This window comes from Lutra lutra, chromosome 2 (assembly GCF_902655055.1).
Source record: "Lutra lutra chromosome 2, mLutLut1.2, whole genome shotgun sequence".
Taxonomy (NCBI): Eukaryota; Metazoa; Chordata; class Mammalia; order Carnivora; family Mustelidae; genus Lutra; species Lutra lutra.
Window position 1 is genome coordinate 41,513,039 of NC_062279.1, and position 24,019 is coordinate 41,537,057.

The 24,019-nt window shown below is 36.7% G+C and overlaps 1 protein-coding gene across 1 annotated transcript in view; it reads left to right on the top strand.

Moving 5' to 3' along the window:
- PSD3 (pleckstrin and Sec7 domain containing 3) overlaps window positions 1-24,019 on the top strand; it is a 735,018-nt gene that overhangs the window by 589,103 nt on the left and 121,896 nt on the right. Inside the window, 1 exon segment of the mRNA XM_047717270.1 lies at window positions 7,387-7,580. Within this exon segment, the coding sequence (XP_047573226.1) occupies window positions 7,387-7,580 (194 nt within the window).

The window sequence follows — 24,019 nt, forward strand, 5'->3', positions numbered from 1 at the left end:
CACTCCAGAAAACAGTATCCATTGTTCCTCAAAAAGTTAAAAATGAACTACACTATCATCCAGCAGTTGTCATACTAGGTATTTACCCAAAAGATACAAAAATACTAATTGAAAAGATTACATGCACTCTGGTATATATTGCATGATTATCTGCAATAGCCAAATTATGGAAACAACCCACGTGTCCATTGACTGATGAATGGATAAAGATGGGTGTGTGTGTCTGTCTGTCTGTCTGTCTAGTGGGATATTACTCAACCATAATAAAGAATGAAATCTTGCCATTTGCAATGACATGGATGGAGAGATTATTATGCTAAGTGAAATAAGTCAGTCAGAAAAAGACAAACACCATACAATTTCTCTCATATGTAGAATCTAAGAAACAAAACAAATCACCCAGGGGTGGGGGCGTGCTAAGACAGAGGGAGGAAAACCAAGAAATAGACTCTTAACTATAGAAAACAAACTGATGCTTTACCAGAAGGGGAGGTGAATTGGGGGATGGGTTAAATAAGTGATGGGTATTAAGGAGTACATTTAGGGTCAGGATTAGGTGATCTATGGAAGTGTTGAATCACTGTATTTATACTTCAAACTAATATTATATCAGATGTGTAATATAACTTAACATTTAGAATTGTGATACCTTCACTTTTGTATTTCTTTTTCAAGATTGGTTTGGCTATTCAAGGTCTTTTGTGGTTCTATACCAATTTTTGGATTCTGGATTTTGGATAGCTCTGTGAAAAATATCGTTGTGTTTTAATAGAGATGCATCAAATCTGTAGATTACTTTGGGTAGCTTAGACATTTGCAATATTTGTTCTTTCAATCCATGAGCGTGGAATGTCTTTCCATTTCTTGACATTGTCTTGAATTTCTTTCATCAGTATTTTACAGTTTTCAGAGTACATCTCATCTCTTTAGTTATGTTTATTCCTAGGTATCTTAATGTTTTGGGCACAATTGTTAATGGGATTGTTTTCTTGATTTCTCTTTTTGCTTCTTCATTATTAGAGTATAGGAATTCAACAGATTTCTATATATTGATTTTGTATCCTGCGACATTACTGAATTTATTTATCAGTTCTAGTGATTTTTAAGTGGAGTCTTCATGTCATATGCAAATACTGAAAGTTTAACTTCTTCCTCACCAATTTAGACGCATGTTATTTTTGTCTAGTTGCTGTGTAACTTACATTACTATGTTGAATAAAAGTGATGAGAGTAGACAGCCTTGTCTTGTTCCTCACCTGAGTAGAAAGGTTTCCCATTTTTCCCCATTTTTCCCCATCGAGTAGGATATTGGCTGTGGGTTTTTCATATAAAGCCTTTATTATATTGAGGTATGTTCTGTCTAGACCTACTTCACAAAGGATTTTATCATGAATGGATGTTTTACTTTGTCAGATGCTTTTTCTGCATCCTTTGAAATATGGCTTTTATCCTTTCTCTATTGCTGTTATCTGCTTGATTGTTTTGGAAATATTGAAATCCCACTTGATCATGGTGTATGATTTTTTTTTCTTTTTTTTGAGAAAGAGAGAGCATGTGCACGCACATGGGGGAAGGGGCAGAGGGAAAGGAAAGAATCTTGATGCAAACGACCCCTAAGCAATGGACCGCTCCCCTGAAATGTAAGGTTCAGTCTCATGACCCATGAGATTGTAACTTGAGCCAAAACCAAGACTCAGATACTTAAACAACTGAACTACCCAGGCACCCTGATGTGTAAATTTTTTTATGTTTTGTTGGAGTTTGTTTGCTAAGATTTTGTTGAGGAGTTGAATCTATATTCATGAGTGGATATTGGCCTGTAGATCTCTTTTTTTGTGGTGTCTTGCCAAGCAATCTTGAGAAAGAACAACAAAGCTGGAGATATCATAAGTCCTGACTTCAAACTATACTATAAATCTATAATAATCAACACAGTATGGTACTACATAAAAAAGCAGACACATAGATCAATGGGAATAGAATAGAAAATCCAGAAATAAATTCAAAGAAATTTGTTCAATTGATTTTTGACAAGACAGCCAAGAATTTCCCCATTATCATGGGAAAAAGATTGTCCCCTCAATAAGTAGTTTTAGGAAAACTGAATATCCACATGGAAAAGAATGAAAGTAGACCTCTTTCTTCTAGTTTACACAAAATCAACTCAAATTGGATTAAATCTTTGAATAAAACCATGAAACTCCTAGAAGAAAACATAAAGAATAAGCTCCTTGACATTGGTCTGAAAAATACATTTTTAAGATTTTTAAGATTTAGGAACAAGAACAAAAATTAGTGGGACTACATCAAACTGAAAAGTTCTACACAACAAAGGAAACCATTAAGAAAATAAAAAGGCAACCTACTAAATGGGAAAAGACATTTACCCTGTTGGTGTAAGTGTTAACTGGTACAGTCACTATGGCAAGTAGCACTGAGGCTCCTCAAGAAATTAAAACAGAACTACCTGGAGCCCTTGGGTAGCTCAGTCAGTTAACATCTACCTTCAGCTCAGGTCATGATCCAGGGTCCTGGGATCAAAGCCCACATCAGGTTCCCTTCTTAGCGGGAAGTCTGTTTCTCCCTCCTTCTTACCCCACACCCCACTCTTTCACTCTCTTTCTTTCTGTCTCCCTCTCTGTCTTGTGTGCACACTCTCTCTCAAATAAAATCTTTTTTAAAAAGTAGAACTACCAGTAATCCCACTTCTGAGTATATAGACAAAGGAAACAAAATTATCTGAAAGAATAACCTGTATTATGTTTATAGCAGAATGGTTTACAATTGCCTAAGTATGGAAAAAAAACTAAGTATCAGTCTACAGATGAAAGGATAAAGAAGATGAGGTGTATATACACAATAGAATATTATGCAGCCTCTAAAAAAGAATGAAATCTTGTCATAGGCAGCAAACATGAGTTAATTTGGAGAGCATTATGCTAACTGAATTAAGTTAGACTTTGAAAGATAAATGCCACACAGTATCACTTGTGATATTGTCATATGTGAGTTTGTTTGTTTTTTTAAAGTTGAATTCATAGCAGTGGAGGGTATAGAAGTCATTTTCAAGGTTTGAGGTGTGGGGGAAGTTGGGAATAGCTGGTAAAAAGATGTAAACTTTTCAGTTATAAAATGGATAAGATCTGAGGAAATAATGTATAACATGGTAACTACAGTTGATAACACTGCATTGAATAATTGAAAGTTTCTAAGAGTAGAATTTAAATGTTTTCACAAAAAATATTTATATATGTGTAATATTTATATGTATATGTAAAATGATAGGTGTGTTAACTCAGTGAAGGGACTCTTAGTGATATATATGTATATTAAATCCTCATACTGTATACTTTAAGTATCTCACATTAAATTGTCAATTACACTCAAGAAAATTAATAAAACAACATAGAAGAGGAAATGTAATCTGTACAATAATTGTAATTTTCCAGGATTTTTGCAATATCAAGAAGATATTTTCTGAATATCAATACTGACCATTAATTTTAAGTAAATTAATAAATAAGTAAATCTCTTACATTGCATAAATCAGTTATTCCAGAGGGAGAGGAAGATGACAGCAGAGTAGGAGGACCTTAGACTAATGTTGTTCCATGAACACAAACTAGGTAACTATCAAATCATCCTAAATAACCCAGAAATTGACATGAAGACTTTGGTAAAACAAACTCCACAACTAAAGGAAGAGAAGACATTGAATAAAGTAGGAGGTATAGAGATGTGATTTGGGGAGAAACAGATGCCAGGTGCTACAGAAGGAAGAGAAGTGTGGTTGTAGAGAAGGATAAAAGAAAGAGGAGCACATGGGAACACATAAGGAGAATGTTTCCCTAAGCCATTGGTTTGGAAAACAAGAGGGACTGGATTTCATGTATTCTTACCATCAGAGGGGCTTAGAACCTGGAGTTTTAAAGGTCAGCAGGCTCGCCTGGCATTGAGACCAGATGGCACTGCACTGCTCCTGACAAGGCAGGCAAACAAAGCAGAGGGAACTAGACAGCATTATGCTAAGCAAAATAAGTCAGTCAGGGAAAGACAGATACCATATGATTTTGCTCATGTGTGGAATTTAAGAAAGAAGAAAATGAAAAGAGGGACCAAAAAAAAGAAGAAAAAAGAAAGAAAGAAAAGGAAAAAACACAGCAAGAAACAGACTCTTAAGTGTAGAGGACAAACTGATGGTTACTAAGAAGGGATGAGTAGGTGGGTTAAAGAGGTGATAGGGTTAAAGGAATGCATTTGTTGTGATGAGCACCAGGTGATGTATGAAAGTGCATAATCACTATGTCGTACACAAGAAACTGTTACACTGTATTTTCACTAACTGGAATATAACTAAAATCTTTTTTAAAAAAATCACTTATTATTAAGTTGGGAGTGGGGAAACAAATAGATAAGCAAACTAAGTATGGTGTACCATAAAATGAAATAGTATTTAGCAATAAAAGGAAACAAACTATTGATTTGAACAATATGGGTGAATCTTAAATATAATTTATTGAGTAAAAGAAACCAGTTTCATGCCATTTTGAAAAATGGAAATCTATAGGGCTGGAGGATATCAGTAATTTTCAAGAATTGGTAGGGGAAAAGAATTGCCTAAAAGAGGGAAGCAGGAGGGAATTTCTTACATATAGTGAACATATCTAGTACATAGATTTGGTTTCTAAATACCGTTGCCCTAAAAAAAGAACTGGACTTCTTGGAGACATTTCTTCCAGGGTCGAAATAAGGAAAATTTAAGATGAGCTTGCAAGCACCTTCTTGTGCTACCTAAAAGAAGTGCTGAAAAACAGGGACGTCTGGGTGGCTCAGTTGGTTGGACGACTGCCTTCGGCTCAGGTCATAATCCTAGAGTCCCGGGATCGAGTCCTGCATCGGGCTCCCAGCTCCACGGGGAGTCTGCTTCTTTCTCTGACCTTCTCCTTGCTCATGCTCTTTCTCACTGTCTCTCTCTCAAATAAATAAAATAAAAAAAAAATCTAAAAAAAAAAAAGTGCTGAAAAACAAAAAGGAAAAAGAGGAAGCCATGTTCAAAGGACACAGAAGCCTCCTTGATAGAATTCCCAAGTGGCCAAAGCTGAAAAAAAAAAAGGAGCAATAAATGTAATAATGATAGGTTTTATTATGGTGTAAAAGAATAAGATTATATCCATGTGTCCATACTTAGAGAACAGTTTTCCTATTACTGATGTAGAACAAATGAGGTAAATAAAAAAACACCATTAGATCAGCACAATAATAATTATCATAGGCAAAATCCACTGATGAATGTTTGTATTAGTGTGCAGAAGTTTAAGGAGAAGCAAGCTATTTTCATAGTTACAAATTTTCCCCAAAACATTTACAAAAGAAAATTGTAACATTACAGAATAGAAACTTTCCAGACAGCACCTCAACCAAGTAATCAAGGTTAATATCACTAGTCATAAAACATACATACCCTAATCTGATGCACTGAGAGGTTGCATCACATATGGTATCCTTCTGAAAAATGTACAGCATCAGCCTAATTAAACAAACCTAAATTGGGGATATTCTGTAATATAACTGGCCAGTTCTGATAATCTTCAAAATGTCAAGTCATGAGGGACAAAGAAAGAATGAGGTTCTATTTGTGACTGGAGAAAACTAAGAAATCGGAATAACTACATGCACTACTGGATCATGGATAGTCTCCTGGAACAGAAAAGAAAAATAATAATGAAAAAATTGGTAAAGTCTGAATAAAGTCTTAAGTTTAATTCATAGTATTGCGTCATTGCTTTCTTCATTTTTAAATTTTTACTATGGTTATGTAAGTTGTTAACTTTAGGGGGAACTGGGTAATGGGCAGATGAGAATGTAAGTACTATCTTTACAAATCTAAAGTTGTCTCAAAATTAAGTATAGATGTCTAAGGGTCCAGTGTTTTTTTTATATCTCACAATAATCAAATAGCAGTGGAGAAAAAAAGATTATTTTAACTTGATCACTAAATACTTTTGATAATTATTAATTTTGTGGTTATTTTGAAGTTTTTTTTTGTTTTGTTTTGTTTTAAGATTTTTTATTTATTTATTTGACAGAGTGAAAGAGAGATCACAGGTAGGCAGAGCAGCAGTCAGAGAGAGAGGGGGAAGCAGGCTCCCCACTGAGCAGAGAGCCCGATGTGGGGCTCGATCCCAGGACCCCGAGATCATGACCTGAGCCAAAGGCAGTGGCTTAACCCACTGAGCCACCCAGGTGCCCCGGTTATTTTGAAGTTTTAATAAAAATACTCACTAATCAATATCTAATAAGCAATAAAACCAGAGACGATTGAGGAATTGAACAGGTGAACTAAGACAAATGCTCTTAATTCGGTGCTGTGTTTTTTAGCAGTATATCAGCGTTTGTTAATTTTCTTCTTCTATTCATTCCTCTTTATTGAATGTAACCATCCATTTTTTGCCTCCTTCATACTTAACATACATTAGAATCTCAGATTTAAATTTACCCTCCTTGAAGGAACAGATTTTTTTTTTAAGATTTTTTTATTTATTTGGGGGGAGTAAGAAAGTAGAGGACTGGGGAGGAGCAGAGAGAGAGGGAGAAGCAGACTTCCCGCTGAGCAGAAAGCCCGATGAGGGGCTCAATCCCAGGACCTTGAGATTATGACCTTAGCCGAATGCAGATGCTTAACCTACTGAGCCACCCAGGCACCCTGGAACAGAGATTTAAAATAGACTGGGCAATTACAGGTTTTGTCAGTGGCTGTTAGGATGTCTCATGCTTTATGGCAGTTGAGAAAGTAGTACCTATAAGATGCCAAAGCACTGTGGATGCCATCACCATCCTACCTCATTAATAGCTTTACTGGGGTTTCAGTATAAGAGAATTACCTGTTACATGCCAGATTTAGTTCAATGTTATTCACTGGACTGAATCTGTAATGATTTGTTGTATTCTGTATACTTGGCAATGTGCTAAACCATGTAGAAATCAAAAATCAAAATCAAAATCGTGATCTCTGCCAAAGAATCCCCACTCTTTTTGAAAGAGGACAGACGTGAAGACACTGTAGTGGGTAGAAAGAGCAAAGACTTTAGAGATTTTGCAGTCATATCCTTACTATCTCTTTCTTTGATTACTAGATCTGTGGCCTTGGGCATTTATTTAAACTTTCTTGAGTTTGTTTCATTATCTGTAATATGGGATACTAATGTCAGTCTTAGAAAATTGTTATGATCATTAATACCTGGCACATAAACACTTAGTAAATGATACCTGTTTTTACAGTTTTTGTTATCACGACTGATAGACTATTGAAAACATTGTAGTTTATTACACTAAATAACTTTATTTACTGATTGTTGTTAAGTGCTCAATCTGTGTTTTCTTCTTTAGAGATGATGAAGAGAAAAAAAAATCTCCATCTGAAGGTACTGATGAGAAGGCTAATGGAACACATCCAAAGACCATTAGTCGTATTGGGAGCACTACCAACCCATTCTTAGACATTCCTCATGACCCAAATGCTGCTGTGTACAAAAGTGGATTCTTGGCTCGGAAGATCCATGCAGATATGGATGGAAAGAAGAGTAAGCACAATTTGTTGTCATTGTCTATTTCATTTATTTCATCTTGAGGCTTAAAATTTAAAGTGAATTTATCTGAAGTCAAGTCAAGGGTGAAGAAAAATTATATTAGGTTTATCTAGAGAAATATTAACTGAACTTTGATGAAGCCTGTAACCCTAAGTCAGAAAACCATTGTGGCCCCTGCTCTTCTCCGAGTAGAATTATAGAGCTTCAGAAATGGAAGACTTCTTGCAGATAATTCATTTCCAACCTTTTGTTCATTTATTTACTCTTGATTTCAGCAAATAATTCTGGATACTTAACTATGTACTAGACATCAAAAATATAGCAGCCAATGGGATGGGCAAGGTCCATGTCTTCATGGAGTTTACATCTCTGGTGGCTGAGGGGAAGAGTGAATTTATAATATGTAAAATGATCAATAATGTAGGATCCTATAAACAAGGAAGGGAAAGAATTATGGTCTGTACACTTGAAGGGATTGGCCTTTATGGAAGATGGATAGGTATGTCATAAGCAAGCATGGTATGATTAGTACTAGAAAATTAAAGGAGTCCCATATGATGGCTCTGTGAAGTATGAGACATCATTATCTAGTGACAGGTAATAGTGTTAGAAATTTGAAAGAAATTAAGTATGTTTCTGTGCTTGAGTAACCTATGCAGAGGGTGAAATAGTAATTTGATATAGTTGAACAAGCTAAGGTAAGCTAGTATGTATGCTCAAAATTAGTGGGTTAAACCTTTAGGGTGTTCCTACCTATCTACGAACACAATTAGGCACTGCTTGGATGGACAGTACCACTATTTCCATCTGTGGCTGGGTACTTTTTCTTAATGTGTTAGCACATTTTATTGGGTTATGGTCAAGAGAAATATTGTAACAGAGTGGCTTTGACACTGACTTACGATGCTGAGTAAGTTTCTCAGATTTTCCAAGTTCCTTAGGAGTACCTCTACCATATATCCTATACACTCTATATACTAGCCTATTAGACTACTTAATTTTCTGGAAGAGAATTATTTCAGGACTCATAGTTGCAAGTGACAGCAAGTCTAACTGGCTTAGGAAAAAAAGGGCAAGGGCACACTTAAAATGAGGAGTGTTGCCAGGACACTTTGTCCATTTCTGTCTCTGCATTATATTGCATGTCACCTTTACTCTTGGAAACAGGTCTCTCTTACATGGTTACATGATTATTAGCAGCATTTTAGAGCATGTGTTCAATTTTGTCAACAAAAAGTATTCTCCTTCTTTCCTAATTTTGAATTTACTATATTTTGGGAAGAACTCTGATTTGTATGACTGAGAGATGGAATACTATAATTGTCAGCACTCACTGGGTTGAAATGCAAAAAGGGGAAGTTCCCTCAAGAATGAATAAGATACAGTTTTCATAGAAAAGGGGTTTCTTTTTGGCAGACAAAGCAATAGATATTCATCTCTTTGTTGCCAGCATACACACATACCCTTTCTCCAGCCAGTTCAAGCAAAGCTTTTGGAGAACATAGTACCATCTTCCATTTATAACCACAGATCTACTCATCTCTGTCCCACATGTCATGCCTAGGAGTGGCTCCCATCTCCAAGGTTTAAATTTGCTGGTCAGTGTCCATTTTCCCTAGATAGGGATGTAAATTCACACTATAGTCTAAATAAAACTACAGAAATATCTGACATAGTTTATATGAAGTACTAGAAACAAAAAGTAGAATAACTGCAGTTTAAAATACCAGTTCAGGGGGCGCCTGGGTGGCTCAGTGGGTTAAGCCACTGCCTTCGGCTCGGGTCATGATCTCAGGGTCCTGGGATCGAGCCCCGCATCGGGCTCCTGCTCAGCAGGGAGCCTGCTTCCTCCTCTCTCTCTGACTGCCTCTCTGCCTGCTTGTGATCTCTCTCTGTCAAATAAATAAATAAAATCTTAAAAAATAAATAAATAAATAAAATAAAATACCAGTTCAGGAAAGGCAAAAAAGGAAGCAATACCAATCATTGATTTAGTGTATTTTACTACTTTCTGCAGAGTTAACCTACTTGAACATCTTTTCATTGATTCACTTCTGTAGCAATGGATTGACATAATTGATTAACTTATTCCAGAGAGTCCCCAGATTTGGCCTACCAGTGAAATTTTCTTTCTGTCTTGTTTTCCTGGGACACTTCTAAGGATTATTGGAGAAAATTAACTTGCTGGAAGCTCTGCTCCCTTAGCAGCCCACTGTATATGAGTATAGGTACAAAACCTGGGAGTTGCTTAATAGTTGAGCCATCCTAGACGTTTTATATCATGCTAGATTTTCCTGCCAATATAACGCCTTTAAAGCCTTAGTTAACTCCTCTGAGAACTTGAGGTTCATTAGGTCAGTTTTGTTTTTTTTTTAAAGATTTTATTTATTTATTTGACAGAGAGAGATCACAAGTAGACGGAGAGGCAGGCAGAAAGAGAGAGAGAGAGAGTGAAGCAGGCTCCCCGCTGAGCAGAGAGCCCGATGCGGGCCTCGATCCCAGGACCCTGAGATCATGACCTGAGCCGAAGGCAGCGGCTTAACCCACTGAGCCACCCAGGCGCCCTCATTAGGTCAGTTTTAAGTGTCATGGGACTTTTATCTTTTTAGCAACTTAAGAATTTCTGCTTAGGGGGCGCCTGGGTGGCTCAGTGGGTTAAAGCCTCTGCCTTCGGCTCAGGTCATGATCTCGGGGTCCTGGGATCGAGCCCCGCATCGGGCTCTCTGCTCAGCAGAGAGTCTGCTTCCTCCTATCTCTCTCTGCCTGCTTCTCTGCCTACTTGTGATCTCTGTCAAATAAATAAATAAAATCTTTAAAAAAAAAAAAAAAGAATTTCTGCTTAGGTGAGACACTCCCCGCAAACACCAGCACAAGCCCCTGCCCTCATCACGTCCCTAAAGCCTAAAGTTTTAAAAGTCAGCAGGCTTGCCTGGGATACAGCTCAGAGAGCATGGCACTACACCTGGAGAGAAGTTAGACAAACAACTCAGAGGCAGACTGTACAAATAAACAGTGGGGAGATTATTCGCTCTTCTTGGCCTGCCTCCCAGAGAGGCAGCATGCATAGTACTCCTCTCCAGGAACAGAGAAACCGAGTAGGGCCATTTCCTCCACCACCCCTCAGCATATACCCAGAGCCACCAGGGGTAAGCAGCAAAGTGCCGACCCTGGCTGTCTAACCTGCTTACACCAAGTCACATCCCTGCAATCTGGTAGTACTGCCCTTCTCCATAAAGCTTGCCTCAGTCCCAGTGCTGAAGGCCATTTCCACAGAAGATCAACAGAAGCCCCTGCCCACACCACAGCTCCTGACCAGAGTTCTTTATGGCTTCAGTTCAAGTGGAAATATCAAGTCTCATTTAACATGCAGACCAAAGTGCACCCAGTTAAAACATGCTACATTCTAGCCAAGGACCAAACACTTCCCACTTCAGGCAAGGAGAACTCCTGCAGAAACTGACCTGAAGGAGACAGCAGCCAAAACACAGTAGTAGAGAGCACGCAGCACACACCAGAGACCCTATCTGATGTACCAGGTCCTGGACCTATATGATCTCTTCTTGATAAAGCCATGATTATCAGGAGCAGGAAACATATAGGGTTTTCTAACACAGAGAGGAAGAGAAATTTAAACAAAAGCCAAAGACATAGAAATTTGTCCCAAATGAAAGAACAAGATAGGGTCACAGCCAGAGAGCTAAGCAGAACAGATACAAGTAATATGACTGATGGGGAATCCAAAGCAACAATCATAAGGATACTTTGCTAGCTTAAGAAAAGATGGAAAACCAGGGACACCCTTATTACAGAGATAAAAGAGTAAAAAAACAATTAGAAATGAAAAATTCAGTAACTGAGATTCAAAACAGGCTTGATGCAATGAACACAAGGATGGAAGAAGCAGAGGCACAAAGAAGTGACATACAAGATAAAATAATGAAACATAAGCTGAACAAAAGAGAAAGAATTTTGCAATATGAGAATATACTTAGGGAACTCAATGACTCCATCAAATGTAATAAAATTCATATTATAGGTGTACTAGAAGAAGAAGACAGAGAAAAGAGGACAGGGAATTTATTTGAGAAAATAATATATGAAAAGAGAAAAGTCTCAAAAGCAGCAAGACAAAAAGAAGTCCCTAACTTACAGGGAAGACCCATGAGGCTAGCTTCAGATCTCTCAACATAAATTTGGCAGGCTAGGTGGTAGCGACATGATATGTTTATAGTACTGAATGGGAAAAATCTGCAACCAAGAATAGCAAGGCTATAATTCAGAATAAAAAAGATAAAAAGAGTTTCTCAGACAAAACTAAAGGAGTCCATAGCCATTAAACCAACCCTGCAGGAAATATTAAAATATTAAAAGGGAAAAAAATATTAAAAGGAAAGACCAAAGTGACAAAGACAAGAATGTAATAAAGAAAATCTCCCAAAACAAGCCAAGTAATAAAATGGCACTAGATACCAATCCATCAGTAATTACACTAAATGTAAATAGATTAAGCACTCCAATCAGAATACACAGTGTCAGAATATATTAAGAAACAAGACCCATTTATCTGCCTACAAGAAATTGATTTTAGACCTAAAGACACCTATGCATTGAAATTGATGGAATGGAGAAATACTTATCATGTAACTGGACATCAAAATAAAACCAGATTAGCAGTACTTCTATACAACAAACTAGACTTTAAACCAAACACTGTAAGAAGAGATGAAGGGCATTATATCATAACCAAGGGGACAATCTAAAAATAAGTGTAATTGGAAGTATTTATACATGCAGCGTGGGGTCACCCCAATATATAAAACAATAACAAACATAAAGGAACTCATTAATAATAATACAATAATAGTTAGGGGACTTTATCTCCCCACTTACATCAATGAACAGATATCTAAGCAGAAAATTGACAAAGAAACAATAGCTTAATAACTTTGGATGATGCACTGGACCAGATGGACTTCACAGATATATTCAGAATATTTCATCCTAAAGTGGCAGAATGCACTTTAATGCAGGTTCTTTTTGAGTGCACATGGAACGATGTCCAGAATAGATTATATACTAGGTCACAAATCAGGCCACAAGTACAAAAAGATTGAGATCATGCCATGCACCTTTTCTTTTTTTATATATTAATTTTTTTTTATTTAATTTCTTTTCAGTGTAACAGAATTCATTGTTTATGCACCACACCCAGTGCTCCATGCAATACATGCCCTCCTTAATACCTACCACCTGGCTCCCACAACCTCCCACCCCCTACCCCTTCAAAATCCTCACATTGTTTTTCAGAGTCCATAGTCTCTCATGGTTCATCTTCCCCTCCAGTTTCCCTCAACTCCCTTCTCCTCTCCATCTCCCCATGTCCTCCATGTTATTTGTTATGCTCCACAGATAAGTGAAACCATATGATAATTGACTCTCTCTGTTTGACTCATTTCACTCAGCATAATATCTTCCAGTCCCATCCATGTTGCTACAAAAGTTGGGTATTCATCCTTTCTGATGGAAGCATAATACTCCATAATGAATATGGACCACATCTTCCTCATCCATTCGTCCGTTGAAGGGCATCTTGGTTCTATCCACAGTTTGGCGACCGTGGCCATTGCTGCTATAAACATTGGGGTACAGATGGCCCTTCTTTTCACTACATCTGTATCTTTGGGGTAAATACCCTTGCATCTTTCTGACCAGAGTGCCATGGCTTGAAGTCAACCACAAAAAAAAAAAAAAAATAAAAAAATTTTGGAAAGACCACAAATATATGGTGGTTAAACAACATGCTACTAAACAATGAATGGGTCAACCAGGAAATCAAGGAAGAAATAGAAATGTATATGGAAACAAATAAAAATGAAGACAACAGTCCAAAGCCTTTGGATGCAGCAGAAACAGTCCTAACAGGGAAATATATAGCTATACAGGCTCAATAAGAAAGGAAAATCTTTAACAACCTAACCTTATTTCTAAAGAAGCTAGAAGAAGAACAATAAATGAAGCCTAAATCCAGTATAAAGAAGAAAATACTAAAGATATAGAAACTAAAAAAAAAAAAAAAAAAAAAAAGAACAAATCAATGAAACCAGGAGGTGGTTCATTGAAAAAATGAATAAAATTGTTAAGTCCCAAGCCAGACTTACCAAAAAGAAAAGAGAAAGGAACCAAATAAGTAAAATCAAAACAGGAGACAAAAAATAACCACCAACACCACATAAATAAAATTATAAGAAAATATTATGAAAAACTATATATGCACAAATTGGACAAACTGAAAGAAATGGATATATTCCTACAAACATGTGAACCACCAAAACTGAAACAGGGAGAAATAGAAAACTTGAAGCGACCAATAACTAACAAAGAAATCCAGGGCTAGGTAGCTTCATGGGTCAATTCTACCAAACATTTAAATGACAGTGATTACCTGTTCTTCTCAAACTATTTCAAAAAAGAGAAGAGGTAGGAAAACATCTACATTTATTCTATAGGCCCAGAATTACCCTGAATTCAAAATAAATATTCCACTAAAAGAGAGAACTAGAGGCCAATATCTCTGAGGTTTGTGGATGTACAAGTTCTCAATAAAATAGTAGCAAACCAATCAAACAGTCCATTAAAAAAGCATCACCACTGTCAAGTGGATTTATGCCTGGCCTGTAAGGGTGGTTCAATATTAGAAAAACAATCAAAATGATACACCACATTAATAAAAGAAACGACAAGAACCACATGATACTTTCAAGAGATGCAAAAAAAGCATTTGAAAAAAATATGTAACATCCATTCATGATTTAAAAAAAAACCCTCAACAAAGTAGAGTTAGAGAGAATCTACCTCAACATATAATAAAGGCCATATTGAAAAGCCCACAACTAATATTCTCTTCAATTGGGAAGACCTGGGAGCTTTTCCTCTATGGTCAGGAACAAGACAGGAATGTCTGCTCTCACCACTGTTACTTAACACAGTACTGGAAATCTTAAGCATCAGCAATCAGACAACAAAAAGAAATAAAAGGCATCCAAATCGGCAAGGAGGAAGCCAAACTTTCACACTGCACAGACAACATTATACTCTACATAGAAAACCCAACGGATTCCACCCAAACTCATACATTCCACTAAAACTCATACATGAATTCAGCAAAGTCGCAGGATATAAAATCAATGTACAGAAATCTACTGCATTTCTCTATGCCAGTAATGAAGCAATAGAAATCAAGAAATCGATCCCATTTACAATTACACCAAAACCTCTAAGATTACCTAGGAACAAACCTAACCAGAGAGGTACTCTGGAAACTATAGAACACTTATGAAAGAAATTGAAGTTTGAGACCCTTATAACCGGTTACTTCCTTTTGTATTTTCCTAGCATTTGTGCTATTGTCATCTCTTTTCCTTGTGTATAAAACTCATAGTACATTGTGATTATTTTTGCTTTAAATAAAGATATAGTTTACTTTTACCCACACATTGACTATTTCTGGCATACCGAGTTTCCTTTTTCATTTCCAAATTTCCATTCAGTATCTTTTCTTTTTCTGCTTAAATAATTTCCTTTAATATGTCTTGTAGTAAAGTCCTGCTAGCAAGAACTGTTCTCATGTTTTATTGGTTTAAAAAGAAAAAGGTACACTGCATCTTAATTTTAGGAATTTTTGATTACTGGTTGTAGAATTATTTGGCAGTGTTTTCCTTTTCCCTCAGTAATTTAAAAATGTTCTATTTTGCAATGCCCTATGTGGTTTCAGGCAAAAAACCTGCTGACATCATTTATTTCTCTGTACCTATAATGGTTTTATTTTTTCTTTCTGCCTGCTTTAAATTTTTTTTTTTATTTTTGATTTTCAGCAATTTTATTATGAGCTGCCTTAGTAGGGTTTTCTTTTTTTTTTCTTGTGTGGTGTTGATTGAATTTCTTGTATTTGCCAGGTTATATTTTTCACCAATTATTGAAATCTTTTAGCCATTATTTCTATAGCACCCACCCCTTTTTCTAGGATTCTCCTTTCCTGTATATTCGACTCCTTGATTCTACACAAAAAGTTTATTAAGGCTCTGCTCAATTTTTTTCCAAATCTTTTTTATGCTTTCAGAACTTTCTTTTATTGTGTGTCTTCAGTTTTACTATAGTATTTGTCATTGCATATATAGCATATTTTTTATATTTATACATATAAATATATATATAAATATAAATATATAAATATATTTATATTTATATTTATATCAATATTAAAATTTTTTTTATATTTACCAAAGCTGTATTAACGTCCTTCTCTTTGATTCTTTTCTCCCTGGGATTTCCAGGACTGTTACTTTGATTAATTTTCCTGCTACCTCTAGGTTATAGTTTTCTTTTTCTTTGCATTCCTAGTAATTTTTATTTGAATGCCAGATGTTGTGACATTTTGGGAGACAATTTAGTTATGTATGTGCCATTAAAGAATATTGGATTTTATCCTGTTGCATAGATAAGTAACTTATGAATTAACTGAATTCTTAGAGGCTTGCCTTTACTCTTTGTCAAGGTATAACCAAATCAGCCTTTATTCTGGAACTTATTTTGCTTCATACTGGGAACCATTATTACTCTTTAGCCTCCACTGCCCTAGTTTTACAAAGTCTTTCCCTCTTCTATCTGATGAAGACATAGACTATTTCTATCCCCACATGGGCTTTTAAAATTGTTCATTCCACAACTGTTTGGTTATTCTTTTCACATGTGACCACATCTTGCTATAGCCAAGACCTGGGAATTCCTCTGCGGAGCTCCAGAGCTATCCTCTTGTGTACCTTTCCTCTCTCTTGTACTCTCATGAACAAATTCCAGCCACCTCAGCCTCACAAAAGTCAGCACAAGTTTCTAACGCTATTTCAGCTCCCTCTTTCACTATTGGATCTTAAATACTTCCTTCAAGCAGTTATCTGGGCTTACCTGTTTTGTTCCTTTCTCCTTAGAATCAATTTAAAGCTGCCTATTGCACATCATCTGGAAACTTTTGGTTTCTAATTGTTTTCTAGGAATGAATGAGCTAACCAAGAAATTAAAGAAATTAAAAAATACATGGAAGAATGAAAATGAATACATGACAGTCCCAAACTTTTGGGATGCAACTAAAGTAGTCATAGTTGAAAAAACCACACCTGGTAGCATCACAATACTGAACTTCAAGCTATATTACAAAGCTATAATCATCAAGACAGTATGGTACTGGCACAAAAAACAGAAACAGAGAAATGGTACAGAATAGAGAACCCAGAAATGTACCCTCAACTCTGTGGTCAACTAATCTTCGACAACGCAGGAAAGAATATCCAATGGAAAAAAAGACAGTCTCTTCAGTAATGGTTTTGGGAAGATTGGACAATAACATGCAAAAGTATGAAACTGGACCACTGTCTTACACCACACATAAAAACAAATTCAAAGTGGATGAAAGACCTAAATGTGAGACAGGAAATCCTCAGAATCCTACGGGAGAACACAGATAGAAACCTCTTTGACCTTGGCTGTAGCAACTTCTTACTAGACACTATTTGTTGGGGCACCTGAGTGACTCTGTAGGTTAAGCATCTGCCTTTGGCTCAGGTCATGATCTCAGAGTCCTGGGATCAAGCCCTGCATCAGGCTCCCTGCTCAATGCGGCATCTGCTTCTCTCTGCCCCTCTGCCCCTCCCCCTGCTCATGTGCATGCTTTCTCTCTCAATAAATAAATAAAATCTTCTAAAAAAAGATAAAAATTTCTGCACAGCTAAGGAAACAATCAACAGAACTATAAAACAGCCTATGGAATGGGAGAAGATACTTGCAAATGATATATCTGATAAAGGGTTAATACCCAAAATCTATTAAGAACTTGTCAAACTCAACACCCAAAAAACAAATAACCCAGTTAAGAAATGGGCTGAAGACATGAATAGACATTTTCCAAAGATGACATCCAGATGGCTAACAGACACATGAAAAGATGCTCAATATCACTTATCATCAGGGAAATACAGATCGAAACCACAATGAAATATCACTTCACACCTGTCAGAATAGCTAAAATTAACAACACAGGAAACAACAGATGTTAGTGAGAATGCAGATAAGACCCCTCTTGGACTATATGGGGAATGCAAACTGGTTCAGCCAATTGGGAAAATAGTATGGAAGGCCCTCAAAATGTTAAAAATAGAATTACCCTATGACCCAGCAATTGCACTACTAGGTATTTACCCAAAGGGTACAGATTCGAAGGGGTGCATGCACCCCTATGATTGGGGAAGAATTATGAACAATAGCCAAACTATGGAAAGTGCCAAGTATCCGTAGACTGATGAATGGATAAAGAATATGTGTATATGCATATGAAGGAGTATTACTCAGCCATCAGAGTGAATGAAACCTTGCCTTTTGTAACAATGTGGATGGAACTAGAGTGTATCCTACTAAGTGGTTTCAGTCAGTCAGAGAAAGACAAATAACATGTGATTTCACTCGTATATGGAATTTAAGAAGCAATGCAAATGAACAGAATGGATGGATAGGAAAAATATAGTAAGATAAAAATAGAGAGGCAGGCAAACCATAAGAGACTCTTAACTATAGAAAACAAACAGGTTTGCTGGAGGGGGGGTCGTGGGTAGGGAATGGGCAAAATGGGTGATAGGAACTAAAGAGGGCCCTTGTTGTGATGAGCAGTGGGTATTATATATAAGTGACAAATCACTAAATACTACTGAAACCAATGCTACACTCTATATTAACTAACTTGAATTTAAATAAAACTTGGAAGAATAAAAAAAGTATGACCTGGAGATCAAAAGCAAAGTATAATGAAATAGGCACAGTATTATATTATAGTCCTCAAACTTGCTAAGAGACTAGATCTTTTATTTGCACCACAAAAAGGAAATGACAGTGATTTACATGATAGCGGTGCTATTGCTACAGTGGCAATCATATCATAATATATAAATATATGAAGTCAACATGTGTATACCTAAAATTTACATAATGTTACGTGTCAAATAAATTTCACTTTTAACTATAGCTGAACAAAAGAAGACTCCTGTTAATAATAGGATTACCTGAAGTTGGTAAAGAGCATATACCAAAATCCTATTTCCAGCATCATACTTACTAATGAAGGACTGAATGCTTTCCCCCTGAGATTGGGAAGGGACTGATATGCTTACCACTTTTACTCAACATAATACTGCAATTCTGCCAGTGCAGTAAGGCAAGATAAAGGAAAAAATTAGAAAATTAGTTGGAAAAATAAAACTGTCTCTGTTCACGGATGACATGATTGTCTATACCAAGGGAACCTACCAAAAAGTACAAAAGAAAAATCATAGTATTTAGTGTGAGTTCAGCCTTGCTGCAGATTAAAAGATCTACACAATAAAATATATCCATTTCTACATACTAACAATATGTGGAAACCAAATTAAAAATGCAATTCCATTTACAATTACTTTTAAAAAATGTATTACTTAGTGTGATGGATTGAATTGTGCCCCCCCCCAACAAAATTCACACATTGAAGCCCTTACCCCAAATGTGACTTTAGGAGATAAGGCTTTTAGGAATTGAGGTTAAATGACATCATAAAGTTAGAATCCTAATCCAGTAGAATTGGTGGTCTTAAAAGAAGAGGAAGATCTCTCTTTCAGTCTCCACATGCATGCACTGAGGAAATGCCATGTGAGTACTTAAAGAGAGCTCTTAGTAGAACCCAAACATGCTGAACACTGATCTCACACTTCCAAGCTTCGGAACTGTGAGAAAATAAATTCCTGTTCTTTAAGCCACACAGTCTGTGATAATTTGTTAAGGCAACCCAAGCGGACCAAGCCACTTAGGTATGCACTTAAAACATGTACAGTATTTGTGTGCTGAATATTACAATATTGTGATGAAAATAATCAAAGAACTAAGTAAATGGAGAGGCATACTATGTTCAGAGGTAGGGAAATTCAACATAGTAAAGATGTGCCCAAAAGAAAATAATGCCTATGAAACATTTAAGTTCTGCATTTTTTGTGTTGTTGGGGACAGTCTGTCACTATGTAGCATGTATTTAAATGACAAGAGCTCTCAAACTGGAGCCTGTGCAGGCTGAGCATTTCTATTCCTTGGCCAACACAGTCCTTTTGTATATTTTGAATTGCATGAATTTTGTTAGGCATTTCCTTGTTGACCATAGTTTCACAATAATTGCTACTTTTCTGGCCCCATATTCTTTGGAGATTGTGACCCCAATCCCTGTCCTCCATTTAGACTAAGGTAGCACACAAGAGATGGGGGCAGGCAGATGAATAAGATCATATTTACTGCTGTCTTTGTATTTTAGTGGTATCGATGTGGAAAGAAGTAAAGTGGTTGTCTAGTTTTTATCACCACAGCCTACATAAGGTGAGGTGCAAGTAATGATTTTTTTTTCCCTACGTGAATTAAGCACTCCTTGAGTACCTAAGACCATGAATGTATAAAGATTTATGTTAAACACAGCTTCTCTCCTAAGTAGCTTGCATCCAGGTATAATTTGTAGGGAGTAACAATCTATCATTTATAGTACAAATTTTTAAATGCATAGTTAGCTAAGGTACCATACATGATGTTCAAAGTCGAGTGGAAGAAGTGCTATTGAGACCGTGTTTACATTTTCTCAGATAACAAGACATTGATAGGACCAGTGAAATTGAAGTGAGCCCAGGATCAGCAGTAGCCATGGTTTATAACTTGGAAGATATTGTAAGAAGTATTTCAGATAATTAGGGACATCAGAAATGCTTCAGTAAATGGTACAGAGTATGGGGGTTCAAGTATGTGGATGTGATATATAGGGGGGGTATGGTATGTGTGGTAGGAGGGTATGTGATTGTGTTCATGTGGGGTATGGTAGGGTGTCTGTGTGTGTGTGTGTTTGTATTCTCCACATCAGTCCCACCAGGAAAATCAGTTCCAGGTAAATTAAAAGTAAAAATGAGACAAAATCTAAAATTTTTAGGAGAAACTGAGGAACAATGTCTTTTATTATCTTTGGGTAGAGAAAGATTTCTTAAGATTTAGAAAAGCAAAAACAGTGAAATAGGTTGATACATGTTATTACATTAAAAGTAGACTTTTTTGTATTAAAATCCATTTTTAAAAACTTAAAAGACAGTCCACAGATTGGGAGAAGATACTTGTAGCACATTGGCAGGATTACCATCCATAATACACATTTAAAGAAATCTTTAATTAGTTAGAAAAGGCAGCCCGATAGAATAATGAGCAACAATATAAACATACATCATCCACAGAAAGAGAAATTCAGATGATCAAAAAATATATGAAGAGCTACCCAACTTCAGCAGTAATCAATGATATTCATATTAAACACATAATGTTACATTATTTCACATATTTCACATACCAATGTCATTGGCAAGAATTTGAAAGAATGATAACAAATGTTGGCAAGCATTTAGAGCAAGAAGCTCTCTCCTACCCTGTGAGTCTATCAGTGGTATCACTCCTTTGGAAGACAGTTGGCAATCATCAGTAGAGTTGAAAACCACTCAATCCAATCCTACTTAGGGACGCATCTACAAAAACTCTGGCAGGTTGTTGTTTTTTTGTTTTTTGTTTTTTGTTTTTTTTGGTTTTGTTTTGTTTTTTAATACTTTATTTATTTGACAGAGAGAGTGAGAGCACAAGTGGGGGAGCAGCAGGCAGAGGCAAGGTGAGGAGAGGAGAGAGGGAGAGGCAGGCTCAAGCAGGCTCCCAATTGTATTTAAATTCAGTTAATTAACATATAGTACATTCTTGGTTTCAGAGGTAGAGTTCAGTGGTTGCTCAGTTGTATGCAACACCCAGTCCTCACTACATCACATGCTCTCTCCTTAATGCCCATCACACAGTTACCCCATCCCTCTCCCCTCCAGTAACCCTTAGTTTGTTTCCTATAGTTAACGGTCTCTTATGTTAGGGCATCTGGGTATCTCAGTCAGTTAACTATCTGCCTTTGGCCCAGGTCATGATAGCAGGGTCCTGGGATAGAGCCCTACATTGTGCTCTCTGCTCAGTGGGGAGTCTGCTTCTCCCTTTCCCTCTGTCTCTCCACCCTGCTTGTGCTCTCTCTCGCACGCTCTCTCTCTCTCTCTCACTCTCTCAAATAAATAAATCTTTTTTAAAAAAAAACTCTTATGGTTTGTCTCTCTCTGATTTAATCTTATTTTATTTTTCCCCTCCCTTCCCCTAAGATTCTAAAGCATGTAAAACAACACTGTTTTTAGTAGGAATACATTCACACATAGAAATAATTACATATGGAATAGTGGTTACCTCTGGCAGAGAGGGGAGAGTCAGTGAGGAGTACACAGCAGTTCAACTATATTGATCATTTTTTTTTTAAAAATTAGGTGATGGGTGTCTGGGTGGTTCAGTCAGTTAGGCTGCTGCCTTTGGCTCGGGTCATGATCCCAGCCAGGGTCCTGGGATCGAGCCCCATATTGGGCTTCCTGCTCAGTGGAGGGCCTGCTTCTCCTCCTCCCTCTGCCTGCAGCTCTGCCTACTTGTGATCTCTATTTCTCTGTCAAATAAATAAACAGAATCTTAAAAAAAAAAATTACGTGATGGTGTATGTTTGTTTGCTTTATTGCTCTTGAAGTTTATATGCATAAATGTTTCATAGTTTTTTTTTTTTTAAAGATTTTATTTATTTATTTGTCAGAGAGAGAGGGAGAGAGAGCAAGCACAGGCAGACAGAATGGCAGGCAGAGGCAGAGGGAGAAGCAGGCTCCCTGATGAGCAAGGATGCCGGGATCATGACCTGAGCCGAAGGCAGCTGCTCAACCAACTGAGCCACCCAGGCGTCCCTGTTTCATAGTTTTTAAAAACTTGATAGAACACATGATTGTGTGGGAACTTTAGAAAGAGTGGAGGATATTTTTTCTTGAAATCTGTGAGAAAAAGAATAGTTGGAAAAGCCAAAAAAAAAACCCAAAATTAATAATCACCATCACTACAATATAACATTTTAGAACTTCACCACAATAATAGAATTTTGGTTGTCCTTTACATCTAGAAATGGAAAAGAGTTAATTATGGTTGCATAGTAGATGTAATATAAATATTGTCCACCTTGACTCTGTAAGAGTACACATAAAAGAAGGTGGGGTAAAAGTAGAGAGGAGAGCCAAAGGAATCCAGGGAGAGCCATTATTTTGTTCTTATAGAAAATTGAAAGAGACTGCCTATATTGAGGAAACAGAAAATAATCAAAGCATGTGCTTTTAAACTACTGAGGTGCAAATAAAAACCATACAAATATATAGAGAAGATAGAATGAAGTGGTTAATTTTGTTAAACCCTCATCTTGCAGCAAAAAAATCAGTGGAGAATTTTACAGTCTGTTTATTATGACAGCACCTTGTTTAGGGATATAATAGAAATTAACTATCCAGAGAAATAGCTCGAATGTTAAAAAGTGGTTTGTTTCGGAAAATGGGATTGGAAGACTTGTGAAGAAGTGAACCAAGGTTCTGTGTGGACGTATTACTTTAATAACACTTTTTTTTTTTTTAAAGATTTTATTTATTTATTTGACAGGACAGAGATCACAAGTAGGCAGAGAGAGAGGGGAGGAAGCAGGCTCCCTGCTGAGCAGAGACCCTGGGATCATGACCTGAGCAGAAGGGAGAGGCTTTAACCCACTGAGCCACCCAGGCGCCCCACTTTAATAATACTTTAATTACTTTGCATTTCTGAATAGATTCTTTAGTGACTTTACCCACCTAGATTTGTTTCTAATTTCAAATATGAGATGTGGATTGCTTTGTAAGGAGGTAAAAGCCACATTGGGTTCATATTTTTAATCTCATTTTAAATACTTTGTATATAAGGAGTATTCAGTAGCATCTTGAGAAGGTTAGTGAGGTTCACTCACTTCAAAGGGATTTACACACTTGCCTGTCAGTAAAAGTTTTGAAAATTTAGTCCCACATATCAAATTTGAGAGAGTAGATGTTATTCTGAGTCACACATACTGAAAATAGAGTTTATAATGGCAATGCAGTCAGAATTCTTTGTTATTGTATAACAGTGCAAACAGTGACACTATAATTAAAAGATAATAAAATTGAAACAGTTTTCTTATTTCCATAAACCAGTTGTTTCATCCTGTAAGAGAAAGACTCTTTTTTTTTTTTTTAAGATTTTATTTATTTATTTGACAGACAGAGATCACAAGTAGGCAGAGAGGCAGGCAGAGAGAGGAGGAAGCAGGCTCCCCGCTGAGCAGAGAGCCCGATGCGGGGCTCGATCCTAGGACCCTGAGATCATGACCTGAGCCAAAGGCAGAGGCTTTAACCCACTGAGCCACCCAGGCACCCCAAGAAAGACTCTTTTAGTGGCTCAAAGCAAAGCAATTATTT